The 22,680-nt window shown below is 43.5% G+C and overlaps 1 protein-coding gene across 1 annotated transcript; it reads left to right on the plus strand.

The window, feature by feature from the left end:
• Positions 1-1,553: 1,553 nt before the first annotated feature.
• LOC118394918 (calcium/calmodulin-dependent protein kinase II inhibitor 2-like) lies at positions 1,554-4,970 on the plus strand. The gene is made up of 2 exons (XM_035788583.2): positions 1,554-2,573; positions 3,144-4,970. The coding sequence occupies exons 1-2, from the start codon at positions 2,408-2,410 to the stop codon at positions 3,212-3,214; spliced, it is 237 nt and encodes a 78-aa protein (XP_035644476.1). The 5' UTR covers positions 1,554-2,407; the 3' UTR covers positions 3,215-4,970.
• The last annotated feature ends 17,710 nt before the right edge of the window (positions 4,971-22,680 follow it).

Genomic DNA, 22,680 nt, shown 5'->3' on the forward strand with positions numbered 1-22,680 from the left:
AGCTCCTGATATGAGTTATGGGACATTTGGAGAACTAATCACCTTTATTTGCCAAGTAAAGTGGCTGTTCCACTGGATGTCATAACGTGAATGCACCAATTTGTAAGTCGCTCTGGATAAGAGCGTCTGCTAAATGACTTAAATGTAATGTAAATGTAAAGTATATTTGCAAGTACAGGAATTTTACTTTGAAATTGTGCTGCAACAATAAACAAAATATAGAGAATATACAGGAAAATATATAATTTATAATTGACACATCGACATATGTACACTATCAACACTAAGCTCTGATAATATGAATGATATTTCTCACAATGGGATTTGCTGGGAGGCAGATCAGTAGAGGAAGGACCAATTGCACAACGCCTGTCCTGGCCTCTGGTCAATCCAAAGCATGTCTCTCTTCCTTGTGCTCTGCAAGCAGGAAAATGTGGTGAGACATCTCAATATTATCATATGAAAATAACCTAATATTCGTTTCGATGTCTCACGATGGGATGTGGCCAACTCCCATAACGCTGACATGCTCTCCGAAGCCAGGGTAGTCCCAACAGTATCATCCCTCAGAGGCTCCAACACAGAGGACAGTATGCGCCAAAGAAGGTGCAGTGACATCCAGTCAGTAAAACGTATGAGAAGTAGCAAGATGCCGCATCGCAAATATCTTGTAAAGAGAAAGATGCTTTTGAACAGTGCCCAAGATGTAAACTGAAAATATTTGGCATGGGTCCCCAGATCCCCAAAAAGTTATACAGCTGCAAATGCAAATGTAATTGAAAATCTAATCAAACACTTCACGAGAACACATGAGCTCATGTTGCACACATTTCTATAGGCTATGCAATTGCTCGGAAAAAACAGACTAAGGGCCTTTATTAAATATAATGTTCATGATTTTGATGTATTTCAAGTTGTTATGCAATTCAAAAGGTTAATGTGGATAAGGGAATTAAATGTATTTTATATTATTTGGCGAATGTCTGTTGAATGTTGAATATAAAACCAACTTTACCTCGGTTATATTATGTTCAAAACAAAACATAGCAGAAATCGCGAAAGACGCAAATGTGCGCGGGTACTGTCCATCGTGCTGTAGTTGATTTATCTTGTGCGTTTGGAGACCACCCTCCCTCGCCTAACAAGGGAGCATCCTGCAAAAACCATATGCCTACATCGATATTGAACTGCATGTTTTCAAACACCCCTCTATCAAATAACTAGGCCATAATGTTATTAGTTGATACTTCATCACTGTATAGAAATAGGCTTTGTTAAAGGCATACAATTGTATAATGGACTGCTTTTAACCTCTGGAAAAGAGGTATGCCTACCCCCTGCATTCTAAAATAACATGTCAGCGATGAATTAGTAAATTATCCATGAAGCCTACAGTGTAACTATCCCATCAACGGGAGAATTTGCTTAAAAGTGGCATTTGTGATCCTCGTTCACCCGCTGCTGCTGTGTGATTTTGCTTTGTAGCTACGGGAAAAGACGTGCGTGAGTAAGGCACTTCCGACTTCTGTGCGCATACAGACTCTCAAAGGAGCAGGTCATGATTTCCTGTGAGAACCCGGTGTCACCAGAGCCAATGTCAAGCAAGAGCCACCAAGGAGGCTGGTTTACAGGAAGGAAATATACTGAATACGAGGAGAGAAACACATTACAATGTCAAGCGTAATAGGTAAACAAAAAAAAGGAGACTCCCAATAACTAGCAATACGCGCAAATGCACGAGTAGGTTATATTCATAATGCTCAGATTAAATATAATTAGCCTACTTAGGCATAGCATATGCGTAAATATCATCACATTGTAATAACTTATTTAGGCTAGAAATTTGTTCAGCATAGAAAAGATTACTCCCCAAATAAAAGGTTTACCTCACAGTTGCTCCAGTAGCTCTTGCTCCGTGGTCATGAATTGATAGCCTACATTTATGTTACCTCCACAGTACAAATTATATATTTCGCCTGTTGATGTCACCCTTAGCCTACTCCTCCAGCATTCGGAGTCCCCCAGCACACACACACACGCAGATGGATAACTTCGCCGTTCTTTCTGGGTTTCCTTTATGATCCCGGGATCTCCCACTTTCCTCATCAGACTTCATCTAGCGACACATGCGAACAGACCGCTCCTCTGCTCTCCTTTCTACCAGCGATACAGCAGCCTGCTACCACCCCGCACCACGACACCTCAACCAGGACTCTTCACCTTCATCCTTCGCAGACTGGCTACGCACTACGAAGTAATCGAGTGATTTTCCAAACGGATTTCCACCGAAAAGCTCGACAAGTGCAAGTATCAAGACAAGGATTTCTGGGCTATATCGATTAAAGCCGCCGACTTCAAAACGTTTTTTTTTTCACCGCTTTCATCCGTCCATCTCAGCCGTGCCATAATGTCCGAGGTGCTGCCTTATAGCGAGGGGAAAATGAGCGGCTATGGGGACACGGAGGCCAGTCAGATATCCTTTAGCTGCGGGCTACAGGACACCAATTCGTTCTTCGGGGCGTCGCAAGCGAAAAGACCCCCAAAGCTGGGACAGATCGGCAGAGCCAAGAGAGGTAAGAGCTGCTTATTGGAATGGATTGTTGAATATAGGTTTTGTTTTGGTCATCAAAAACAAAGTCTTGGCTTGGCCATGCTTGTGTGAACTTTAACTCGAACCTGTGCTACAGTTACCTAGCCTACTTGTTATAAAACAAAAAGATAAAACACAGATATGCATCTGACCTCTAAATTATGAGGCAAACATTTGTTGATATAACAAAGGTCAGCAGCTGAGCCCAGTTGAAAGTGATGCATGAGAACAATAGACTACTGATGTGCTATCAAAATGTATTTCAGTAGCTATAGGTTACTATATTTATTCATTAGATATGCACTGTCTTTTTTAAATAACAAAGTTGTCCTCATTGCATGCGTGGCTATGTGCCATTATGGACAAGGCATTGTTTGCAGTATTTCAGGACCAAGGTCAGAGGTTTGACACAACAACATGTATTCCTTTGTGTTGCACCAGTCCCCATCCATGACTTGATTTGGTGTCTGTAAAACATTTTTAAAACATTTTTTATGAAACAGTTATATGCTATGTCAGTAATAAACAAAATAATTTCTTCTTCCCTCCGCAGTGGTCATCGAAGATGACCGAATAGACGACGTCCTAAAGGGGATGGCAGACAAGTCGTCACCTGGTGTTTAAAGGTGAACGACGCCTTGCAAACTTTTTATTTTGATCAGCGATTTAAAGCACCTGTCGGTTGTGCATGTTCGAGGATTGTAGGAGAAACGATGGCACGAAGCGAAGACAAGGGGAAGGAAAGGAAAGGAATGGAAAGAAGTATGTGAAGATTGGACGAGAAAGCAGAGGAAGACACCAGAAAAGACAGATTTATCATGGGGTTGCTGGCAATTCTCCAAACGAAAAGCCATTTTAACTTGTGCTGCGCGGCGTGATGTTGAGATGGCGGACCCTGGCTCTGATGGATGAACTTGCCATTACTTCACAACCATCTTCCAAAAGCGCCGTAAGCAACACAAAACTACAAGTGGTGGCTGAATCTCATTTCAAGCTCTATTTCTGTAGTTGTATACAATAGCCTTCCTAAGCTCGAAGACCATAGTCCCCTTACACGCTTGGCATTGTTGATAACAAATCGGCGACATCGCATTCAAGGGAGCTGTCCTTTTCAGCACTGGTCGAACGTAGAGAATGCATTCCGATTGCTGCTAAAAGCTTTTAAATACTGACCAAACAAACACTGTCCAGTAACTAGTATAGACCCATTGTATGTACAAAACAATATATATATATAAACACACACACACACACACACACACACACACACACACACACACACACACACACACACACACACACACACACACACACACACACACACACACACACACACACACACACACACACACACACACAACCAAGGATGGTGCAATGTTAATATTTCCTTTCCTAGGCCTGTATTCATCTAGGCTCCATCTGTAAAGAATAAGCTAGTAATGCATATAGTCCCCAGGTTCAAATGAATTAAAATGATACATAGTGTTTCATTACCCCCCACGGTTAACGATGCAGGTCGGCGCCTTCATGAAACCTACCGACACCAATACATAGCTGTTTCACTTTTTACACACTCCAAATATCGAAGGAGGCGAGATCGGCAAATTATGTTTGGAAAAATAGTCATGAAATTGATGGGGAAATGTTTTATTTATTTATATTTTGCAATTATTTGTGTTTTTTTGTCTTCTATAATTAAAAAATCATTCTATTTTCTCCATCTATTTGCATGAACTTTCGCTCTGGTGCCAACACAGGTGCCACCACTCTTACCCTGGCACGCTTCTTTTTAACTAAATTCATATTTGTATTTTTATATCTAAACAATTGTTATTGAGAAATGTGCTAGTCTACCATCTTACAATTCATCAACACAATTGTGTGTACTATAGAAAGGATATGCAGATTGAGACCATATAGGCCTAACGGAGAATCGAAGAGATTTGGGTTTTGACTTTTCTCATTCAATATCATTTTTTAAAGACTAACTGAATGTGTTTGGGGTTTTGCACACATCAATGTTAACCTATTATTGAGAAATTGTATCCTGTGACTTGAGCTTTGTTGATGAATTTGTTAGAAAATAGCCATTTTTTTTTGTATATTGCACTGTTTACGAGGATCCTCAAATAACGTTGGATTTTGACAGATTTTGGACATCAAAGTTGTTTTTTTATTTCGTTTATCTTGCACCATTCTTCTAAGGAAACTCAATATGGTTTGTTGTGCATGAAACCTTAATATTTCCATTAATGAAACATTGTTTTACGAAGCAAAAAAAGCAACAGTGTCATGACATTCTAAGAATGAGTCATTGAATATTATGATGCCATTTTCACTGTATTTGGTGAACAAATAAATGGTGAAAGAACATGTCAAATGTGGTCCAATGGTATTCATTTTCCAAGATCTCTCCATCATCACAGAGTAAAAACATTAACACATGGCAGTTAATACGTAATGACAGCTGGTTTGGCTTTGGATTACAACCACATTGTTGGACATGAAGTTGATGAACGGCCAATGGATTACAGTAGATCTCCAAGCTATAGCTCATAGTCTTTGATGACACAACTATAGGCTACTGTATACCTGATGACCAGATGGTTCTGGTCAAATGTAGTGCACGGCAACACGGTGGCCAACACGGTGGGTAACACGGTGGGCAACACGGTGGGCAACACGGTGAGCAACACGGTGGGCAACACGGTGGGTAACACGGTGAGCAACACGGTGGGCAACACGGTGGGCAACACGGTGGGCAACACGGTGGGTAACACGGTGGGCAATACGGTGGGTAACACGGTGGGCAACACGGTGGGCAACACGGTGAGCAACACGGTGGCCAACACGGTGGGCAACACGGTGGGCAACACGGTGAGCAACACGGTGGGCAACACGGTGGGCAACACGGTGAGCAACACGGTGGCCAACACGGTGGGTAACACGGTGGGCAACACGGTGGGTAACACGGTGGGCAATACGGTGGGTAACATGGTGGGCAACACGGTGGCCAACACGGTGGGCAACACGGTGGCCAACACGGTGGGTAACACGGTGGGCAACACGGTGGGCAACACGGTGGGCAACACGGTGGGCAACACGGTGGGCAACACGGTGGGTAACACGGTGGGCAACACGGTGGGCAACACGGTGGGCAACACGGTGGGCAACACGGTGAGCAACACGGTGGGTAACACGGTGGGCAACACGGTGGGCAACACGGTGAGCAACACGGTGGGCAACACGGTGGGCAACACGGTGGGCAACACGGTGGCCAACACGGTGGGTAACACGGTGGGCAATACGGTGGGTAACATGGTGGGCAACACGGTGGGCAATACGGTGAGCAACACGGTGGGTAACACGGTGAGCAACACGGTGGGTAACACGGTGGGTAACATGGTGGGCAACACGGTGGGCAATACGGTGAGCAACACGGTGGGTAACACGGTGAGCAACACGGTGGGCAACACGGTGGGCAACACGGTGGCCAACACGGTGAGCAACACGGTGGGCAACACGGTGGGCAACACGGTGGGCAACACGGTGGGCAACACGGTGGGCAACACGGTGAGCAACACGGTGGCCAACACGGTGGGCAACACGGTGGGCAACACGGTGAGCAACACGGTGGGCAACACGGTGGGTAACACGGTGGGTAACACGGTGAGCAACACGGTGGCCAACACGGTGGGCAACACGGTGAGCAACACGGTGGGCAACACGGTGGGCAACACGGTGGCCAACACGGTGGGCAACACGGTGGGCAACACGGTGGGCAACACGGTGGGCAACACGGTGGGCAACACGGTGGCCAACACGGTGGGCAACACGGTGGGCAACACGGTGGGCAACACGGTGGGCAACACGGTGGCCAACACGGTGGCCAACACGGTGGGTAACACGGTGCAAGTTGAGATTTTCTGGGGATTCTATTGGAACAAGGGCCCTCTGGAATATTACACCAATCTATCAGCTATCAAAGTCCCTATCATAACCTGAGCTACAAGGTGTATGAATGTAAACACTGTTCTAGGCCCCAGGCCATTCATACTAACAAGGTGCCCCACACACAGTTGGCCCAGAGGGAATACTTGAATAATCCTCCCTTGAGGTCTAACATCATCTAACACTGTCAGACAGGTAAAAGCAAGGATTCGACAACATAGCTGACACCTAGCCAGTCATATCAGATCTGCCTAATGGAGGGGCCAAGTAAGGCGTAATCCCAAATTGTTGTTTACCATAGGGGTATACTTCAAAGCATGATCAACGAGTTATCCAGCTAACTTGACAAAATATTCTAAGATATCTTTTCATTTTTTAGAAACATAGGCTTGAAATGGGCACGGTATAATTGACTCAACAACCAAAACCATATATCTAAGTTGAGGTTTCTTAATTAAGCAGAACATCAATAGTTGTTTATGGTTGTTTATCAAAGTTAGCTGGCTAACTCATTGATCCTGCTATGCAGTATACTCCCCAGGTGCATTTAGTTAGTCAGCTAACTTTGATAAAACAACAGAAATAACTGTCTTTTCTGGTTCATTAAGAAAGCTAAACTTCGATATGTATTTGAATCTGCTTGTAGTCTACCCCAGAGTAGTATCACTCTGTAATGCTACAGACAATAACAAAACAAGCCTCTCCATTCTCACTACTCACACACTCCTGGTTATAGTCTTTTCTGTTGCAGTCTCTGGACTGAATGGACACACATTTACCATCAACCTTTGTTGTGTTGTGGGCAATGTGTGTGTGTTCATAGCCTGATACATGTTCAACTTTGATGTTCAGTACTAAGTTGGATGGGCATGACCACCAATCACTACTGACCACTTTGTTGCACTTTGTGAGTGTGTGTGTGTTTGAACCCTGTCACATTGTTTCTATTGATTGTTTACCACTGAAACTATTGGCATGCATGGGAAAACGTAACGTTATGACTATAACTACTGTTCTCTGAAGGATGGGAAACAAGGAACAACACAACTATGGAGAGTCACACTCACACAACTTTGACTGAAGAACTAAAATCACACCTGACAAGAGCCAATGAAATCCACGCCTCGCTGGAAGCCCCGCCTTACACAGGTGATAAGCCTCAGGCTCCGATTCATTCCTTCAACCCAGTACCCCTCTTCACCGTGCCCAGAACCGATCGGCGTGGGCCAAAGAGGTGTTGAACCTCGTTTCCCTACTTCAAGGAACAGTAGTTATAGTCATAACGTTACGTTCCCTTTCAGTCAGTACTCTCTGTAGAACACAACCATGGGGAAATCACGCCCCAAGTCGACCTCAATGGATATAAAATGAAACGGCCCGTGGTAGACCACACAGTCCTCCACCTCACAAGATGCGGTAGTCGGGTTATTGGGTACACTACACGCTGCTTAATAACCCTCTCCTGTACCAGCTGTAATCACACTGTGGGCTACATTGGGAGCAGTGACAACCAGGCAATAAAACCTCACTAAAGTGTGTGGTGATGCCCAACTTGCCACAGCACAAATATCCCCTACAGTCAACCCCTTTTATATAACGGCCAAAACGCTGCCAGACCTCTGGTGGAGTGGGAGCATACACCACTTGGTAACCCTTGCCACTTTCTGCTACAGAGCATTGGGAAAGTATTCAGACCCTTTGACTTTTTACACATTTTGTTACGTTACAGCCTTAGTCTAAAATTGATAAACAAAATAAATCCTCAATCTACACACAATAGCCAATAATGACAAAGCAAAAACAGGTTTTTAGAAATGTTTTCAAATGTATTAAAATAAAAAAACTGAAATATCACATTTACGTAAATATTCAGACCCTTTGCTCAGTACTTTGGCTGTGATTACAGCCTCGAGTCTTCTTGGGTATGACGCTACAAGTTGGCACACCTGTATTTGGGGAGTTTCTCCCATTCTTCTCTGCAGATCCTCACAAGCTCTGTCAGGTTGGATGGGGAGCCTTGCTGTACAGCTATTGTCAGGTCTCTCCAGAGATGTTTGATCCGGTTCAAGTCTGGGCTCTGGCAGGGCCACTTAAGGACATTCAGAGTCTTGTCCCGAAGCCACTACTGCATTGTATTGGCAGTGTGCTTAGGGTCATTGTCCTGTTGGAAGGTGAACCTTCTCCCCGGTCTGAGGTCCTGAGCGCTGTGGAGCAGGTTTTCATCAAGGATCTCTGTGTAATTTGCTCCGTTCCTGTTCCTGTTTCCCTTAATCCTGACTAGTCTCCCAGTCCCGCTGCGGAAAAACATCCCCACAGCATGATACTGCCACCACCATGCTTCACCGTAGGGATGGTGCCAGGTTTCCTCCAGACGTGATGCTTGGCATTCAGGCCAAAGAGTTCAATTTTGGTATCATCAGACCAGAGAATCTTGTTTCTCAATGGTCTGAGTGTCCATTAGGTGCCTTTTGGCAAACTCCAAGTGAGATGACATGTGACTTTTACTGAGGAATGGCTTCCGTCTGGTCATTCTACCATAAAGACCTGATTGGTGGAGTGCTGCAGAGATGGGAGAACCTTCCAGAAGGACAACCATCTCCACAGAGGAACTCTGGAGTTCTGTCAGAGTGACCATCACATTCTTGGTCACCTCCCTGACCAAGGCCCTTCTCGCCTTATTGCTCAATTTGGCTGGGCTGCCAGCTCTAGGAAGAGTCCCAGTGGTTCCAAACTTCTTCCATTTAAGAATGATGGAGGCCACTTTGTTCTTGGAGTCCTTCAATGCTGCAGAAATGTTTTGGGACCCTTCCTCAGATCTATTATTTTACACAATCCTGTCTCAGAGCTCTACGGTCAATTTCCTCGACCTTTTGGCTTGTTTTTTTGCTCTGACATGCACTGTCAACTGTGGGACCTTATATAGACAGGTGTGTGCCTTTCCAAATCATGTCCAATCAATTGAATTTACCACAGCTGGACTCCAATCAAGTTGTAGAAACATCTCAAGGATGATCAATGGAAACAGGGTGCACCTGAGCACAGTTTCGAGTCTCACAGCAAAGGGTCTGAATACTTTTTTTGTGTAAACATTTCTAAAAACCTGTTGTTTTTTTCATAATTGGGTATTGTGTATAGATTGATTAAATACATGTTTGTCCTCATCAATTTTGGAATAAGCCTGAAACTTCAACAAATCCAGTGGGAGAGATGATGCTTAGAGAGTGGGCGAGCTGGAATAGCAAAACAGACAAAAAGCTGATCACATAACCGGATATCCCGGGTTCACTCAAGATACGCTTGTATCAGCAGCTGGCCTCGATTGGGAGACCCTTGGAGCGGCGCACAATCGATCCGGGTTAGGGGAGGGTTTGGCCGGCAGGGATGTTCTTGTCCCATCGTGCACTAGTGACTCCTGTGGCTGGCCGGGCACACTGACACCGTCGCCAGGTGTACAGTGTTTCCTCCAACACCTTGGTGCGGCTGGCTTCCGGGTTAAGTGGGCATTGTGTCAAGCAGGAGGGAGGTTGGCTGGGTTCTGTTTCGGAGGTTACACGGCTCTCGACCTTCGCCTCTCCTGAGTCCGTACGTGAGAGCAGCAATGGGACAAGACTGTAACTACCAATTGGATACCATGAAAATAGGGGTAAATAATTGTTTTAAGCAAAAGTGGAATGTTTAAATGTTCTATGCCGGTAGCTTGACGACATTCGCGCTTGTTGGATGCATCACTGCCTTGTCGTTTGTCGTTATCTGACTGGTCGGTGTTGCCCGGAGCTCCCCCATCAGATAGGGGAGTGTAGCAGTCTACACTCCCAATGAGAGGACTGTAGAGGATACAAACAACGAATAGTTTCGCCATCCTGGAGTCTGATTTTCCTGCACCTTCGATGCGGTGTCTGCGGCCGCAGTGCCTACTACTACGATTTCGAAGTTGACGTTGACAACCTCCCATCACTGCTCTGGAACGAGCGGGGCTTCTCCATCTGTCTTGTTAGAAGCCTGCACCAGGCACCGGGAGCAACAGCTCTAGTTATTCTGCTCCTCGCCTGTCCATAAAGTGTCACACCATGATCTGTTTTACCTGTCTTTGTGCTTGTCTCCACCCCCCTCCAGGTGTCACCCATCTGCCTTATTATCCCCAGTATATTTATACCTGTGTTCTCTATTTCTGTTGTCAGTTTGTTTTGTTTCATTGAGCCTACCAGCGTTTATTCCTGTGCTCCTTTCTGTCTCTAGTTCCTGTTTCTAGTTTTCCTGGATTACTGACCATTCTGCCTGCCCTGACCCTGAGCCTGCCTCTTGTTCTGTACCTTGTCAGACCACCCTGGATTACTGGCCTCCGCCTGCCCTGAGCCTGAGCCTGCCTGTCGTTCTGTACCTTGTCACAACACCCTGGACATGCATTTCTGTACCTTTTGGACTCTGCTCTGGACTACTGACCTCTGCCTGCCCTTGACCGGTCGTTTGCCTGCCCCCCTGTTTTTGTAATAAACTTTTGTTACTTCGAAACTGTCTGCTTCTGGCTCTTCTACTGAGCCTTGACATAAAGGGTTCTCAGAATCCTGTGAAGTGTGGGAGTGGGCGGATTTCCTCGTCCTCACCAGCTGTGAATTTGGGCAGCTCCATGGTAAGAAATGAGACCGTTTCTGGTGCAAAAACAATGTCCTATCCCTTCAGCTTGAGTAAATGACATTTGCAAAGTTGCTCCCAAATGTACAACGTTACGAAGGGCAGCTCTGAACAGTTGAAACTGGATTTTAAAGCTGATCGACTCTGCTAAACACTAACAAAATACCCATCATATCTGGCCCTGTGCCCTCTCTGAATCATGGCATTGAACACTTTAGCAGGATTTCCTCTCTTCACAACTGGCTCGTGATTATTTCAGCTCAATGGGTATAACTTTTGTTCACAATTTTGATACCCTTTGGAAACAAAACACATTTTATAAGGACGGGATCCACCCAAATAATTTGGGTTCCTGGATCCTTTCACCGCGTTATAAGGCTGTGTTGACTTATCAATGACCCAAGCCCAGTTCAGCTAATCCCTACCATTGTAACGCGGAGTTGTCATAATGCTTCAGCAAAAGTAAATTACACCAGGGACATTGGTAGACACAATGTAAGTAACCAAAAGTATGTCTCTCTAACTGCCCGGAATGCCTCTGCTGATCCTACAGCTATTGTATGCAGTGATCATGTGCCTATGAACCAGATTTATACTGTAGCACTGATGCCGTGTGCCCTAGGAGGAAGTCCACTGTGTGCAGCTCACCCTGCACTAACATAAATGACATGAGCATAACTACTTCTGCTAAGCTTCCCAGTAAAGCAACGAAAACAAGTAAGCATCCCAGAAGAAAAGTGCTAAAAATAGCCCACGTTAACATATGTAGCTTAAGTAACAAGGTTCATGAAATCAATAATTCTGCTAGTAACAGATGACATTCATATTTGGACAATCTCTGAAACTCACTTGGATAATACCTTTGATGATACAGTGGTAGCAATACAAGGTTATAACATTTACAGAAAAGATAGAAATGCCAATGGTGGAGGTGTTGCTGTTTATATGTATGTTGAACCATATTCCCGTAAAGAGTAGAGATGATCTCATGTTAAATACTGTTGAAGTAATATGTCTACTGCCTCACCTAAAGCCCATTCTGGTGGGAAGCTGCTATACACCACCAAGTGCTAACAGTCAGTATCTGGATAACATGTATGAAATGCTTGGTAATGTATGTTGTATCAACAGAGAGGTATATTTTCTGGGTATATATTTCCTGTGGATTGATGAGGAATTGAAAAATGGTATGCTTGAGAGGGATGAGCGAAAAGGAATGCCAAATAAATCTTGCTGCACAACTGATTGGCAAACGTATTGCAAATTGAGAAATCATGTGACTAAAATGAATAAAAGGAAGAAGAAACTATACTATGAAACAAAGATAAATAATAAACAATGATAGAAAAATAATAATTGGAGCACCTTAAATGACATTTTGGTAAAAATAGCAAACTCAGCTCCATCATTCATTGAATGATGGCTCATTCATCATATTGTCATAGCTAAAGTTAACCAAATAGGTTACATTAAGCTATAACTAGCAATGCGAAATGGCATTCTGAGATAACATTACTACACACAGATCATAAATGTAATGTTAGCTAGCGAGCCAGCCATCTAACGTCAGCTAACTAGCTTACAGTAATATTTAACTTGGGTTCTCTTGTTTAGACATGTAGCTAGTTCGCAAGCTAAACAATGAACCATTATCCCAACCCATAGAGTACTAGCAATACAAAGTGATTATCATAGCTAGCTAAAGTTAACCAAATAGGTTCAATTTTAGCTAGTTAACATTAGGCTATAACAAGCAATGCGAAATGGCATTATAATAATAATAATATATGCCATTTAGCGGACGCTTTTATCCAAAGCGACTTACAGTCATGTGTGCATACATTCTACGTATGGGTGGTCCCGGGAATCGAACCCACTACCCTGGCGTTACAAGCGCCATGCTCTACCAACTGAGCTACAGAAGGATGATAGCATGCTTGATGAATGTGTTATGAAGTCATACGTTCTGAGATAGCATTACTACACAGAGATCATAAATGTAATGCTAGCTAGTGAGCCAGCCATCTAACATCAGCTAGCTAACGTTAGCTAACAGTAAGCTTGAACTTGTAATGAAAATAACTTAAAAAATTAAAAACATATAATATCTGAAACTGTATCTAGACTCTTACTAGTATACATGGATGAAGGCTTCACGGCAGACTGCAACCCCTTTAATTAAATAAGACGTCCTGTGTCGTTTCCGTTTAGTTTGTACAGATTGGCCCGTTGTGTCAAGTTACTCTGGGTCACAATGTGCAATGCCATCAGAATCATCTTAAGCTTTAGCCTCCACCCAAACTCTGACCATTTTACTCACCCTAGCAGAGCTGGTTAGTCTGTTTTCATGTTATCCAGAGCGTTGGTGACTGTAACTGTCCTCCTGTCAACAATTTAATGACGCTTTTTTTTGCCAACGTTTACTGACACCAGATCATATTCAACCGGTGTTTAGCGTTTGTAAATTCATCAGATATTCTGCGCTCTGGCACACAGACGAGAGTCCTCTGAAACAATTGTTTCAGTGATATTCTATTGAAATGGATACTTGCATAGGGGAGTCTTTGGCTAAGTTTTACAATGCGATACGTTGGAAAAAAAGTCACGTAAGACAGGATTACCTACACATACTGACCAGCTCAAATAGACAGAAGTGTGCTGTATGGCATACCAATCCAAACTCACCTATTGGCATGTCCAGCCCACTCATGATCTCAGCCAATCATGGATAGCGGGAAGGTTGCTAACTTTTTCTGTGGCTTAACCAACCAGGCTGGTAATTTAAATGTTTTATTCGTATTTACAGATGGCATACACATTTGTTATTAAGGCACATGAAAGTTCACATGTTCGAAGACATTTCTGCCCAAAAACCCATTTTGACATTCAATTAAGCACAACACATTCACAAATGACTGATGATTGGCTGAGTGAAATTGATGATAAAATAATTGTGGGGAATGTTTTGTAAGACTTCAGTACGGCTTTTTACGTTATCATAGTCTGCTGCTGAAAAACTTGTGTTATGGCTTTACACCCCCTGTTATATTATGGATAAAGAGTTACCTGTTTAACATAACACAGATGGTGTCTTTATTAATGGAAGTCTCTCCAACATAATCCAGGTAGAATCAGGAATTCCCCAGGGCAGCTGTCCACGCCCCTTACTTTTTTCAATCTTTACTAATGTCATGACACTGGCTTTGAGTAAAGTATTTATGAGGATGACTCAGCACTATACATGTCTGCTACTACAGCAACTGAAATGACTGCAAAACTTAACAAAGAGCTGCAGTTAGTTTTAGAGTGGGTGGCAAGGAATAAGTTAGTCCTAAATATTTCTAAAAGTCAAAGCATTGTATTTGGGACAAATCATTCACTTAACACTAAACCCCAAATAAATGTTGTAATAAATAATGTGGATATTGAGCAAGTTGAGATGACTAAACTGCTTGGAGTAACCCTGGATTGTAAAACTGTCATGGTCAAAAACATATTGATACAAGAGTAGCTAAGATGGGGAGAAGTATGTCTATAATAAAGTGTTGCTCTACTTTCTTAACAGCACAAGGCTGTTGTCACACCTGGACCACTCTTCAGTTGTGTGGTCAGGTGCCACAAAAAGGGAAATTGCAATTGGCTCAGAAAAGGGCAGCACGGCTGGTCTTTGGATGTACACAGAGCTAACATGCATAATATTAACGTCAATCTCTCCTGGCTCGAGGTGGAGGAGAGATTGACATCATCACTACTTGTATTTGTGAGAGGTATTGACATGTTGAATCCACTGAGCTCTCTGTTTGAACTATTGGCTCACAGCTCGGACACCCATGCAAGCCCCACAAGACATGCCACAAGGTCTCTTCACAGTCCCCAAGTCCAGAACAGACTATGGGAGGTGCACAGTACTACATAGAGCCATGACTACATGGAACTCTATTCCACATCAAGTAACTGATGCAAGCAGTAAAATTAGGTTTAAGATACAGATAAAAAATATACCTTATTGAACAGTGGGGACTGTGAAGCAACACAAATATAGGCACAGACACATGCATACACACACACAATAACATACACACGATACTCATACACATGGATTTAGTACTGTAGATATGTGGTATTGGTGGAGTAGGGGCCTGAGGTCACACAGTGTGTTGTGAAATCTGTGAATGTTTTGTAATGTTTGAAAAAATTGTATTAAAAAAACTGCTTTAATTTTGCTGGACCCCAGGAAAAACAAATACAAATCTGTCACTTTTTCCTAGTTATATGTACTGTACATACAGTGCCTACTCACACCCCATGACTTTTTCCACATTTTGTTACAGCCTGAATTTAAATGAGATTAAATAGAGATATTGTGTCACTGGCCTACACACAATACCCCATAATGTCAGTGGAATAATGTTTTTGTTTTAATATTTACAAATGAATAAAAGTCAATATTCAACCCCACTGTTATTATCACTTTTTAGGGACAACCCAGAAGCAGACAGTGTCGAAGTAACACAAGTTTATTACTAGAACAGGGGGCAGGCAAAATGACAATTCAAGGGCAGGCAGATGTCGGTAATCCAAAAGATCAGAATCCAAAAGGTACAGAACGGCTGGCAGGCTCAGGATCAGGGCAGGCAGAATGGTCAACAGGAAACAGCAGATAAAGGGCTGTGAGACATAGGTTTCATTCTAGACACATGAATAGTGGGATGTATACGGAGGGTACGGGGCAACAGAAGATGAACAGCAGAGGGGCTAATGATCTTGGAGATGGGAAAAGGGCTGATAAACCAGGGGGGAAAGTTTGCGGGACTACACCTGGAGGGGTAGATCCCAAGTGGACAGCCATACCTTCTGCCCGAGACGACACCAGGGAGCCAGGGTCCGGTGGCGTTCCGTTTGTCGTCGATACCTGGAGGTGGTCTTGAGAAGGGCAGACCGGGCTTTCTTCCAGGTACAACGACAGCAGCGGACAAACATCTGGGCCGAAGGTATGTCGACCTCTTCCTCTTGCGGGGGCTGATAACCTAGGGAACAGGGTGAGAGAGACGCGTGGGTGAGAGGGTGAGAGACGCGTGGCAGAGCAAGGAAGGGTGTTGCGGGCATATTCGACCCACACTAGTTGCTGGTGGGGTTGGCGGAGACCAGGCAGTGATGAGTCATCTCCAGGTCTTGGCTGGCTCGCTCCGACTGAACTGGGGAGAGAACTGAGGACCCGGTCAGAGACCATGTCCAATGGGAGTTCATGGATCCGGAAGACCTGCTGCATCACGAGCTGGGCCGTCTCTTTGGCGGAGGGTAGCTTGGGAAGAGGAATGAAGTGTGCGGCTTTGGAAAACCGGTCCACTGGAAAGGGGTGCAAGTAAGGGGAGAGGAAACGTTCTCCGTATGGCCTAAAAGAGTACTCGGTGAAACTAGTCTTTTAGTGGACAGGAGGGCATGAAATTACCAGTAGTCCCACAACACATACAACTTTTTGTGTGAAGCCAGTGTAGATGTTCAGATAGGGACAGCCTAGCTCTGCCTAGTTGCATTGGCTCGGGAAGTGGTGAATTGGCAGACTTCGGAGACTCTCGGGGGAACTCTGGTAGTCTTGGGTCCTCTCGGCTACGGAGACGTCGGGGACTTCTGGGATGCCTCGGAGGCGAGGTGGAATCCTTTGGCGGGCGATTGGAATCGGACCTCCTCTCCTTCCTACATTTCCGTAGCCGCCTGTTGATACAGATTGTCAAGGCAATGAGCGAGTCGAGATCCGTTGGTAGTTCCCGGGCTGCTAGCTCATCCTTAACTTCCTTCGAAAATCTGTGCAGGTATGTGTCGAACAGCGATTCCGGGTTCCAGGCACTCTCATCTGCCAACGTGCAGAAATCCACCGTACAGTCTGCCACACTGCAGGAGTCTTGCCGAAGCAACTTCCAGGCAGCCTCTCCTCCAGACTGAATTATACGGCTGACTGTTGTTCCCACACGGCCTTAGCCCAGGCGAGAGCCCTCCCGGATATCAGTGTGATAAGGTAAGCTATCTTCAAGCTGTCCAAAGGAGGAGGACTGCAAATCGTTGACGAGAGAATACTGCATGAGAAACGCACAACAGGTGCACGACTCTCCAGCAAAGCATTCAAGAGGAGATAAGTGGGTTTCTCGGGAAACCGGGGAGGCCGCGCTGCTAACAGCCGGGTCGCTGGGAGGTTACTGTTGTGGTAGGCTGCCTGACAGACAACCCGGGGAATTGCTCCAGCAATGTGTTCAATGCGCAGTCATGGAGTTCGGCCAATGTCTGGAACCCTTCCATAAGACCATGAAGCAAATCCTTGTGGCGCCTTGGGAGGAGACGGCTTTTTGGAGCTGATCTGAGTCTGCTGGGTCCTTCATTGCAAGTTTGTACTATCAAGGCCCAGGAGAAGACCCAGATGCAGTCTGTTTCGAAGTAACAATAGTTTATTACAAAAACAAGGGGTAGGCAAATGACAAGTCAAGGGCAGGCAGAGTTCAGAAATCCAGAATAGAGTCCGAAAGGTACAGAACGGCAGGCAGGCTCAGGGTCAGGGCAGGCAGAGGTCAGTAATCCAGGGTGGTCTGACAAGGTAGAGAACGACAGGCAGGCTCAGAGTCAGGCAGAATGGTCAAAACCGGGGAAACTAGAAACAGGAACAAGAACAAGAGATTGACAGGAGCAAGGGAAAAAACGCTGGTGAAACAAAAACTGGCAACAGAAATCGAGAACACAGGTATAAATACATTGGAGATAATGGGGAACATGGGCCACACCTGGAGGGGGGTGGAGACAAGCACAAAGACAGGTGAAACAGATCAGGGTGTGACAAATATGCTTGAAAATATGGAGAATGGTACTCAGTAATGTGTTGTATTGGATTTGCCACAAACATGACACTTAGTATTCAAGACAAAAAGTGAATTGCTTTGCCACATTTTTTGCAGTATTGCTTTAGTGCCATGCAGGATGCATGTTTTGGAATATGTTTTATTCTGTACATTCTTCCTTCTTTTCACTCTGTCAATTAGGTATTATTATTAGTATTATAGAGTAACTACAATGTTGTTGATCCATCCTCAGTTTTCTCCCGTCACAGCTATTAAAGTAACTGTTTTAAAATCACCATTGTGAAAATCCCTGAGCGGTGTCCTTCCTCTCCGGTAACTGAGTTGGGAAGGACTCCTGTGTCTCTGTAGTGACTGGGTGTTTTGATACACCATCCAAGGTGTAATAGTAACTTCATGCTCAAAGGAATATTCAATGTCTCCTTTTACATTTTGACCCATCTTCCAATAGGTGCCCTTCTTTGTGAGGCATTGAAAAACCTTCCTGGTCTTTGTGGTTGAATCTGTCTTTGAAATGCACTGCTTGACTAAAGGACCTTAAAGATAATTGTATGTGTTGGGTATATTGATGAAGTTGTCATTCAAAAATGATGTTAAACACTATTATTGCACACAGAATGAATCCATGCAACGTATTTTGTAACTTGTTAAAACCTCTAGTGACTCCCCATCACGCATGAGGGAGCGTAATCATCGACTGACACTAATTAGCATAACGCAACGGACATAAATATTCCTAGAAAATATTCCTATTCATGAAAATCACAACTGACACAGCTTAGCCTTTTGTTAATCACCCTGTCATCTCAGATTTTCAAAATATGCTTTACAGCCAAAGCTAGACAAGCATTTGTGTAAGTTTATCGATAGCCTAGCATAGCATTTTGTCCAGCTAGCAGCAGGTAACTTGGTCACGGAAATCAAAATAGCAATCAAATTAAATTGTTTACCTTTGATGAGCTTTGGATGTTTTCACTCATGAGACTCCCAGTTAGATAGCAAATGTTCCTTTTTTCCCAAAATATTATTTTTGTAGGCAAAATAGTTCTTCACCTTTGGCTGAGAAATCGCCCGGAAATTGCAGTCACGAAAAATTGCGAAAAATATTCCAAATTAGCTCCATAATATCTACAGAAACATGGCAAAAGTTGTTTATAATCAATCCTCAAGGTGTTTTTCAAATATCTATTAGATAATATATCCATCTTGACAATTAGTTTTTCAGTAGGACCGATTGGAGTAATGGCTACCTCTGTATTTTACGTGAGAATCTCTCTGGGAGCATCAGGTGACCACTTGTGCAATGTAGCCAGCCGCCTACGGGTATTCTTCAACATAAATGCGTAAAACTACGTCACAATGCTGAAGACACCTTCGTGAATACTGAGAAAGAGTAATCTGGTTGATAGCCCATTCACTGCTCAATAGGGACGCAGTGGAACGCAGCGCTTTCAAAACATGAGGCACTTCTGGGATTGGATTTTTCTCAGGCTTTCGCCTGTAACATCAGTTCTGTTATACTCACAGACAATATTTTTTACAGTTTTGGAAACTTTAGAGTGTTTTCTATCCTAAGCTGTCAAATATATGCATATTCTAGCATCTTGTCCTGACAAAATATCCCGTTTATTACGGGAACCTTTTTTTTCCAAAAATGAAAATACTGCCCAGTAGTCACAATTAAGCACATTTTTATTCTTGAACTTATTTAAGCTTGCCATAACAAAGGTGTTGAATACTTATTGACTCAAGACATTTCAGCTTTTCATTTGAAAACATTTCTAAGAACATAATTCCTAGCCACCGTGCTTCTACACCTGCATTGCTTGCTGTTTGGGGTTTTAGGCTGGGTTTCTGTACAGCACTTTGAGATATCAGCTGATGTACGAAGGGCTATATAATATATTATATATTGATTTGATTTGATTTGAATTCCACTTTGACATTATGGGGTGTTGTGTAGGCCAATGAAAACAATTCTCAATTTAATCGATTTTAAATTCATGCTTTGACAACAAAATGTGGAAAAAGTCACATTGCACTTGCTTAGATTCACATGTTCCCACCGTATCCACACCCAATGTTGTTTCCAATGTTAGTAAGACTCTTGTTCCAGTTTTTAGTAGCGGCACTGAATTGAAGGAATGAATCCGAGCCTTAGGCTTGTCACCTGTGGAAGGCAAAGCTTCCATCAAGGTGCAGATTTCATTGGCCTTGTCAGGCAGGATTTTAGTTCTTCAGTCGAAGTTGTTGCGTTGTACCGAGAGTACTGACTGAAAGGCTATCAGAACACATTACCATCAACCATTGTATATGCGTGCATGTCTCTCTGTAAGAGAGAAAGTGTGTTTGTGTGGGTCAATGAAAGTGTGTGTGTGTATGTTTTTGTGTATCTGTTTACATGTGAACGATTATCCTGTCCCCATATGATGTCCTCCTACGGCCTTGACAAAACAAAGGTCCAGAGATAATTAGCCTAAAACTAGAATCTCTCTCACCCCACTGACGCTACCTACTGTTTCTACAGACTCAACATCTACAAATAATATAATAATAATAGCTATTTAGCAGACGTTTTTATCCAAAGCAACTCACAGTCACATGTGGATACATTTTTACATAAAGGTGGCCCTGGGAATTGAAGCCACAATCCTGGCTTTGCAAGCACAATGCTCTACCAGCTGAGCCATACAGGACCACAGATGGGATTGGACAGCAGAGCAGGCTAGGGTCAGCACAAACACTGGTGCTACTCAAATGGTCTGTCACTTTGAACATACACATGCATATAGCACGAAAACTGACACATGTACACACGCACCCGTGCACGGGCTGGCGTGCGTACAGTATGTTCATGACTGTCCTATGAGGATCCAAATTGGTCAGATCAGCTTTGCAATAAATAACTTCAACCAGAGCCCCTCTCACCGCCCTGTAAATCAAGGACAGAACATTCAGACATCCCTCTCCAAATTCACACAAGGACTGTGCTTTGTTTTAAAAATACTTTCCTGCCGAAACTAACACTTTCAAAAGCAACTACTGGAAAAATATTTCTAACATAGAACATGGGGAATGGTCAGATGCGACCTAAAAGAACACTAATGTCGTTTTGAGTGTTATTTTGTGACATATTAAAAATGTTAAAGGAAATACTGTAACTTGAAAAGCACACACACTACATGTACGAAGTTTCCATCCTCTGCGTTGTGCATGCTACATGAACAACGATGAAAGTATTTTTGTTAAGAGAGAGATGTGATTTTAGAAACTGTAGGAGGAAATTGTTTCTATAACTGTCCACAATAAGTCGTCACCGCCACTTTCAGTGAGGTCAGAGAGTGCCAGCCTGACGGAACCACTCCTTTTGAATGATCTGTATCCAATTATTGGTTAAGGATTAACATATTAGACTAAAGAGACGTAGAGCTGCAGCTCACGTTTAAAGTGGTTTGAACTAGGAATCGCAGCACGAGGTAGAGACGATAAAGTCACCTCCTGGACAATCACTGGTACGGCTGGTTAGCTGTCCTAAGTAAAGTATCTAGAAAAGTGAATTAAAGTGGAACCATTCTACTACTCTTCTCAAACCACTGTAGAATGCTACTCTCATCACCCCACTGGGGAACCATCGACATGGCTGGCTAGCCTATCTTCAAAGAAGCATCTTCCAGAGTGAATGGAAGGAGAATAAACTTCCAAGTCACCGGATACTGGACGACTGGTTAGGGGAACAACAGAGAAACCCCCACAAACAGAGCCTTACAAGCATTCTGCGAAAAGGCCCAACCCCCTTTCCAAGAAGGCCATGTCCACCGAGGGAAACCAAGGATTTTCACATAAATACATTCATGATTTCTTACTCCAAGCGGGTGGCAGTTTGTTTGTAAAGTATAGGAGTGCTATAACTGAGAGTGTTTCTAAATGTACCAACACTAAGTGTCTCTGTCCCTCTCTCTAACTCGCCCTCCATGTCTTTTGTAACAAGCAGCCATATTGCTGTCAGTCCTCTAGGGACCTGTTTATAATGTATTAAGTGTGTATGTTTATCCTGGGTCACCATTTAGTTAGCTAGTAAATAAATGATTAAACCTATTTGTGCTGACTCAAAAGTAAGGCTCTGGATTTCGCAGATGCAAGGAGGTTACGACTGTTCAGAATGATATGAGGTTATGATTAATAAGTTGAATAGGGAAAGACGTTTAGAGTTTAATTAGGGAGATGATAACTCTGTAAAGAACCGCTCTCGTGGTGCCCCAGATCCTAATGAGTTCATTGTTACATGATTAATTTAAAATCGGGTAACAATTAAACATATTTAGGTTGATCAGATAAATAACATTCACATGAATGAAAGTCAAGTCCCGACACATGCATACTGTCACCTCCAAAATTATTATAACCCACCACTGGTGTGCATGGTCAAAGGGGTATTATTTTCATGTCATGCAACAAATGTGAATACCTGGAGTTTGCTTAATTTGACTGCAGTGGGCTAAATCAGGGTCACACAGTGTTTCTTGGTAGTCTTAAGCAAATCTATTTTCAAATAAAAGTATACACCTCACAAACATGATTGTGGGCTGTACCGTGTCAGACAGAGTTGAAATGTATTCAATTTGTAGTTTGCATCCCTATATTGCACTTTACAGTACATACACACACATCATA

This window comes from Oncorhynchus keta, chromosome 15 (assembly GCF_023373465.1).
Source record: "Oncorhynchus keta strain PuntledgeMale-10-30-2019 chromosome 15, Oket_V2, whole genome shotgun sequence".
Classification (NCBI taxonomy): domain Eukaryota; kingdom Metazoa; phylum Chordata; class Actinopteri; order Salmoniformes; family Salmonidae; genus Oncorhynchus; species Oncorhynchus keta.

Coding starts and splice junctions, on each gene's coding strand:
- LOC118394918 (XM_035788583.2), top strand. CDS start 2,408: ATGTCCGAGGTGCTGCCTTATAGCGAGGGGAAAATGAGCGGCTATGGG. Junction 2,574..3,143: donor GATCGGCAGAGCCAAGAGAG/GTAAGAGCTGCT, acceptor TTCCCTCCGCAG/TGGTCATCGAAGATGACCGA.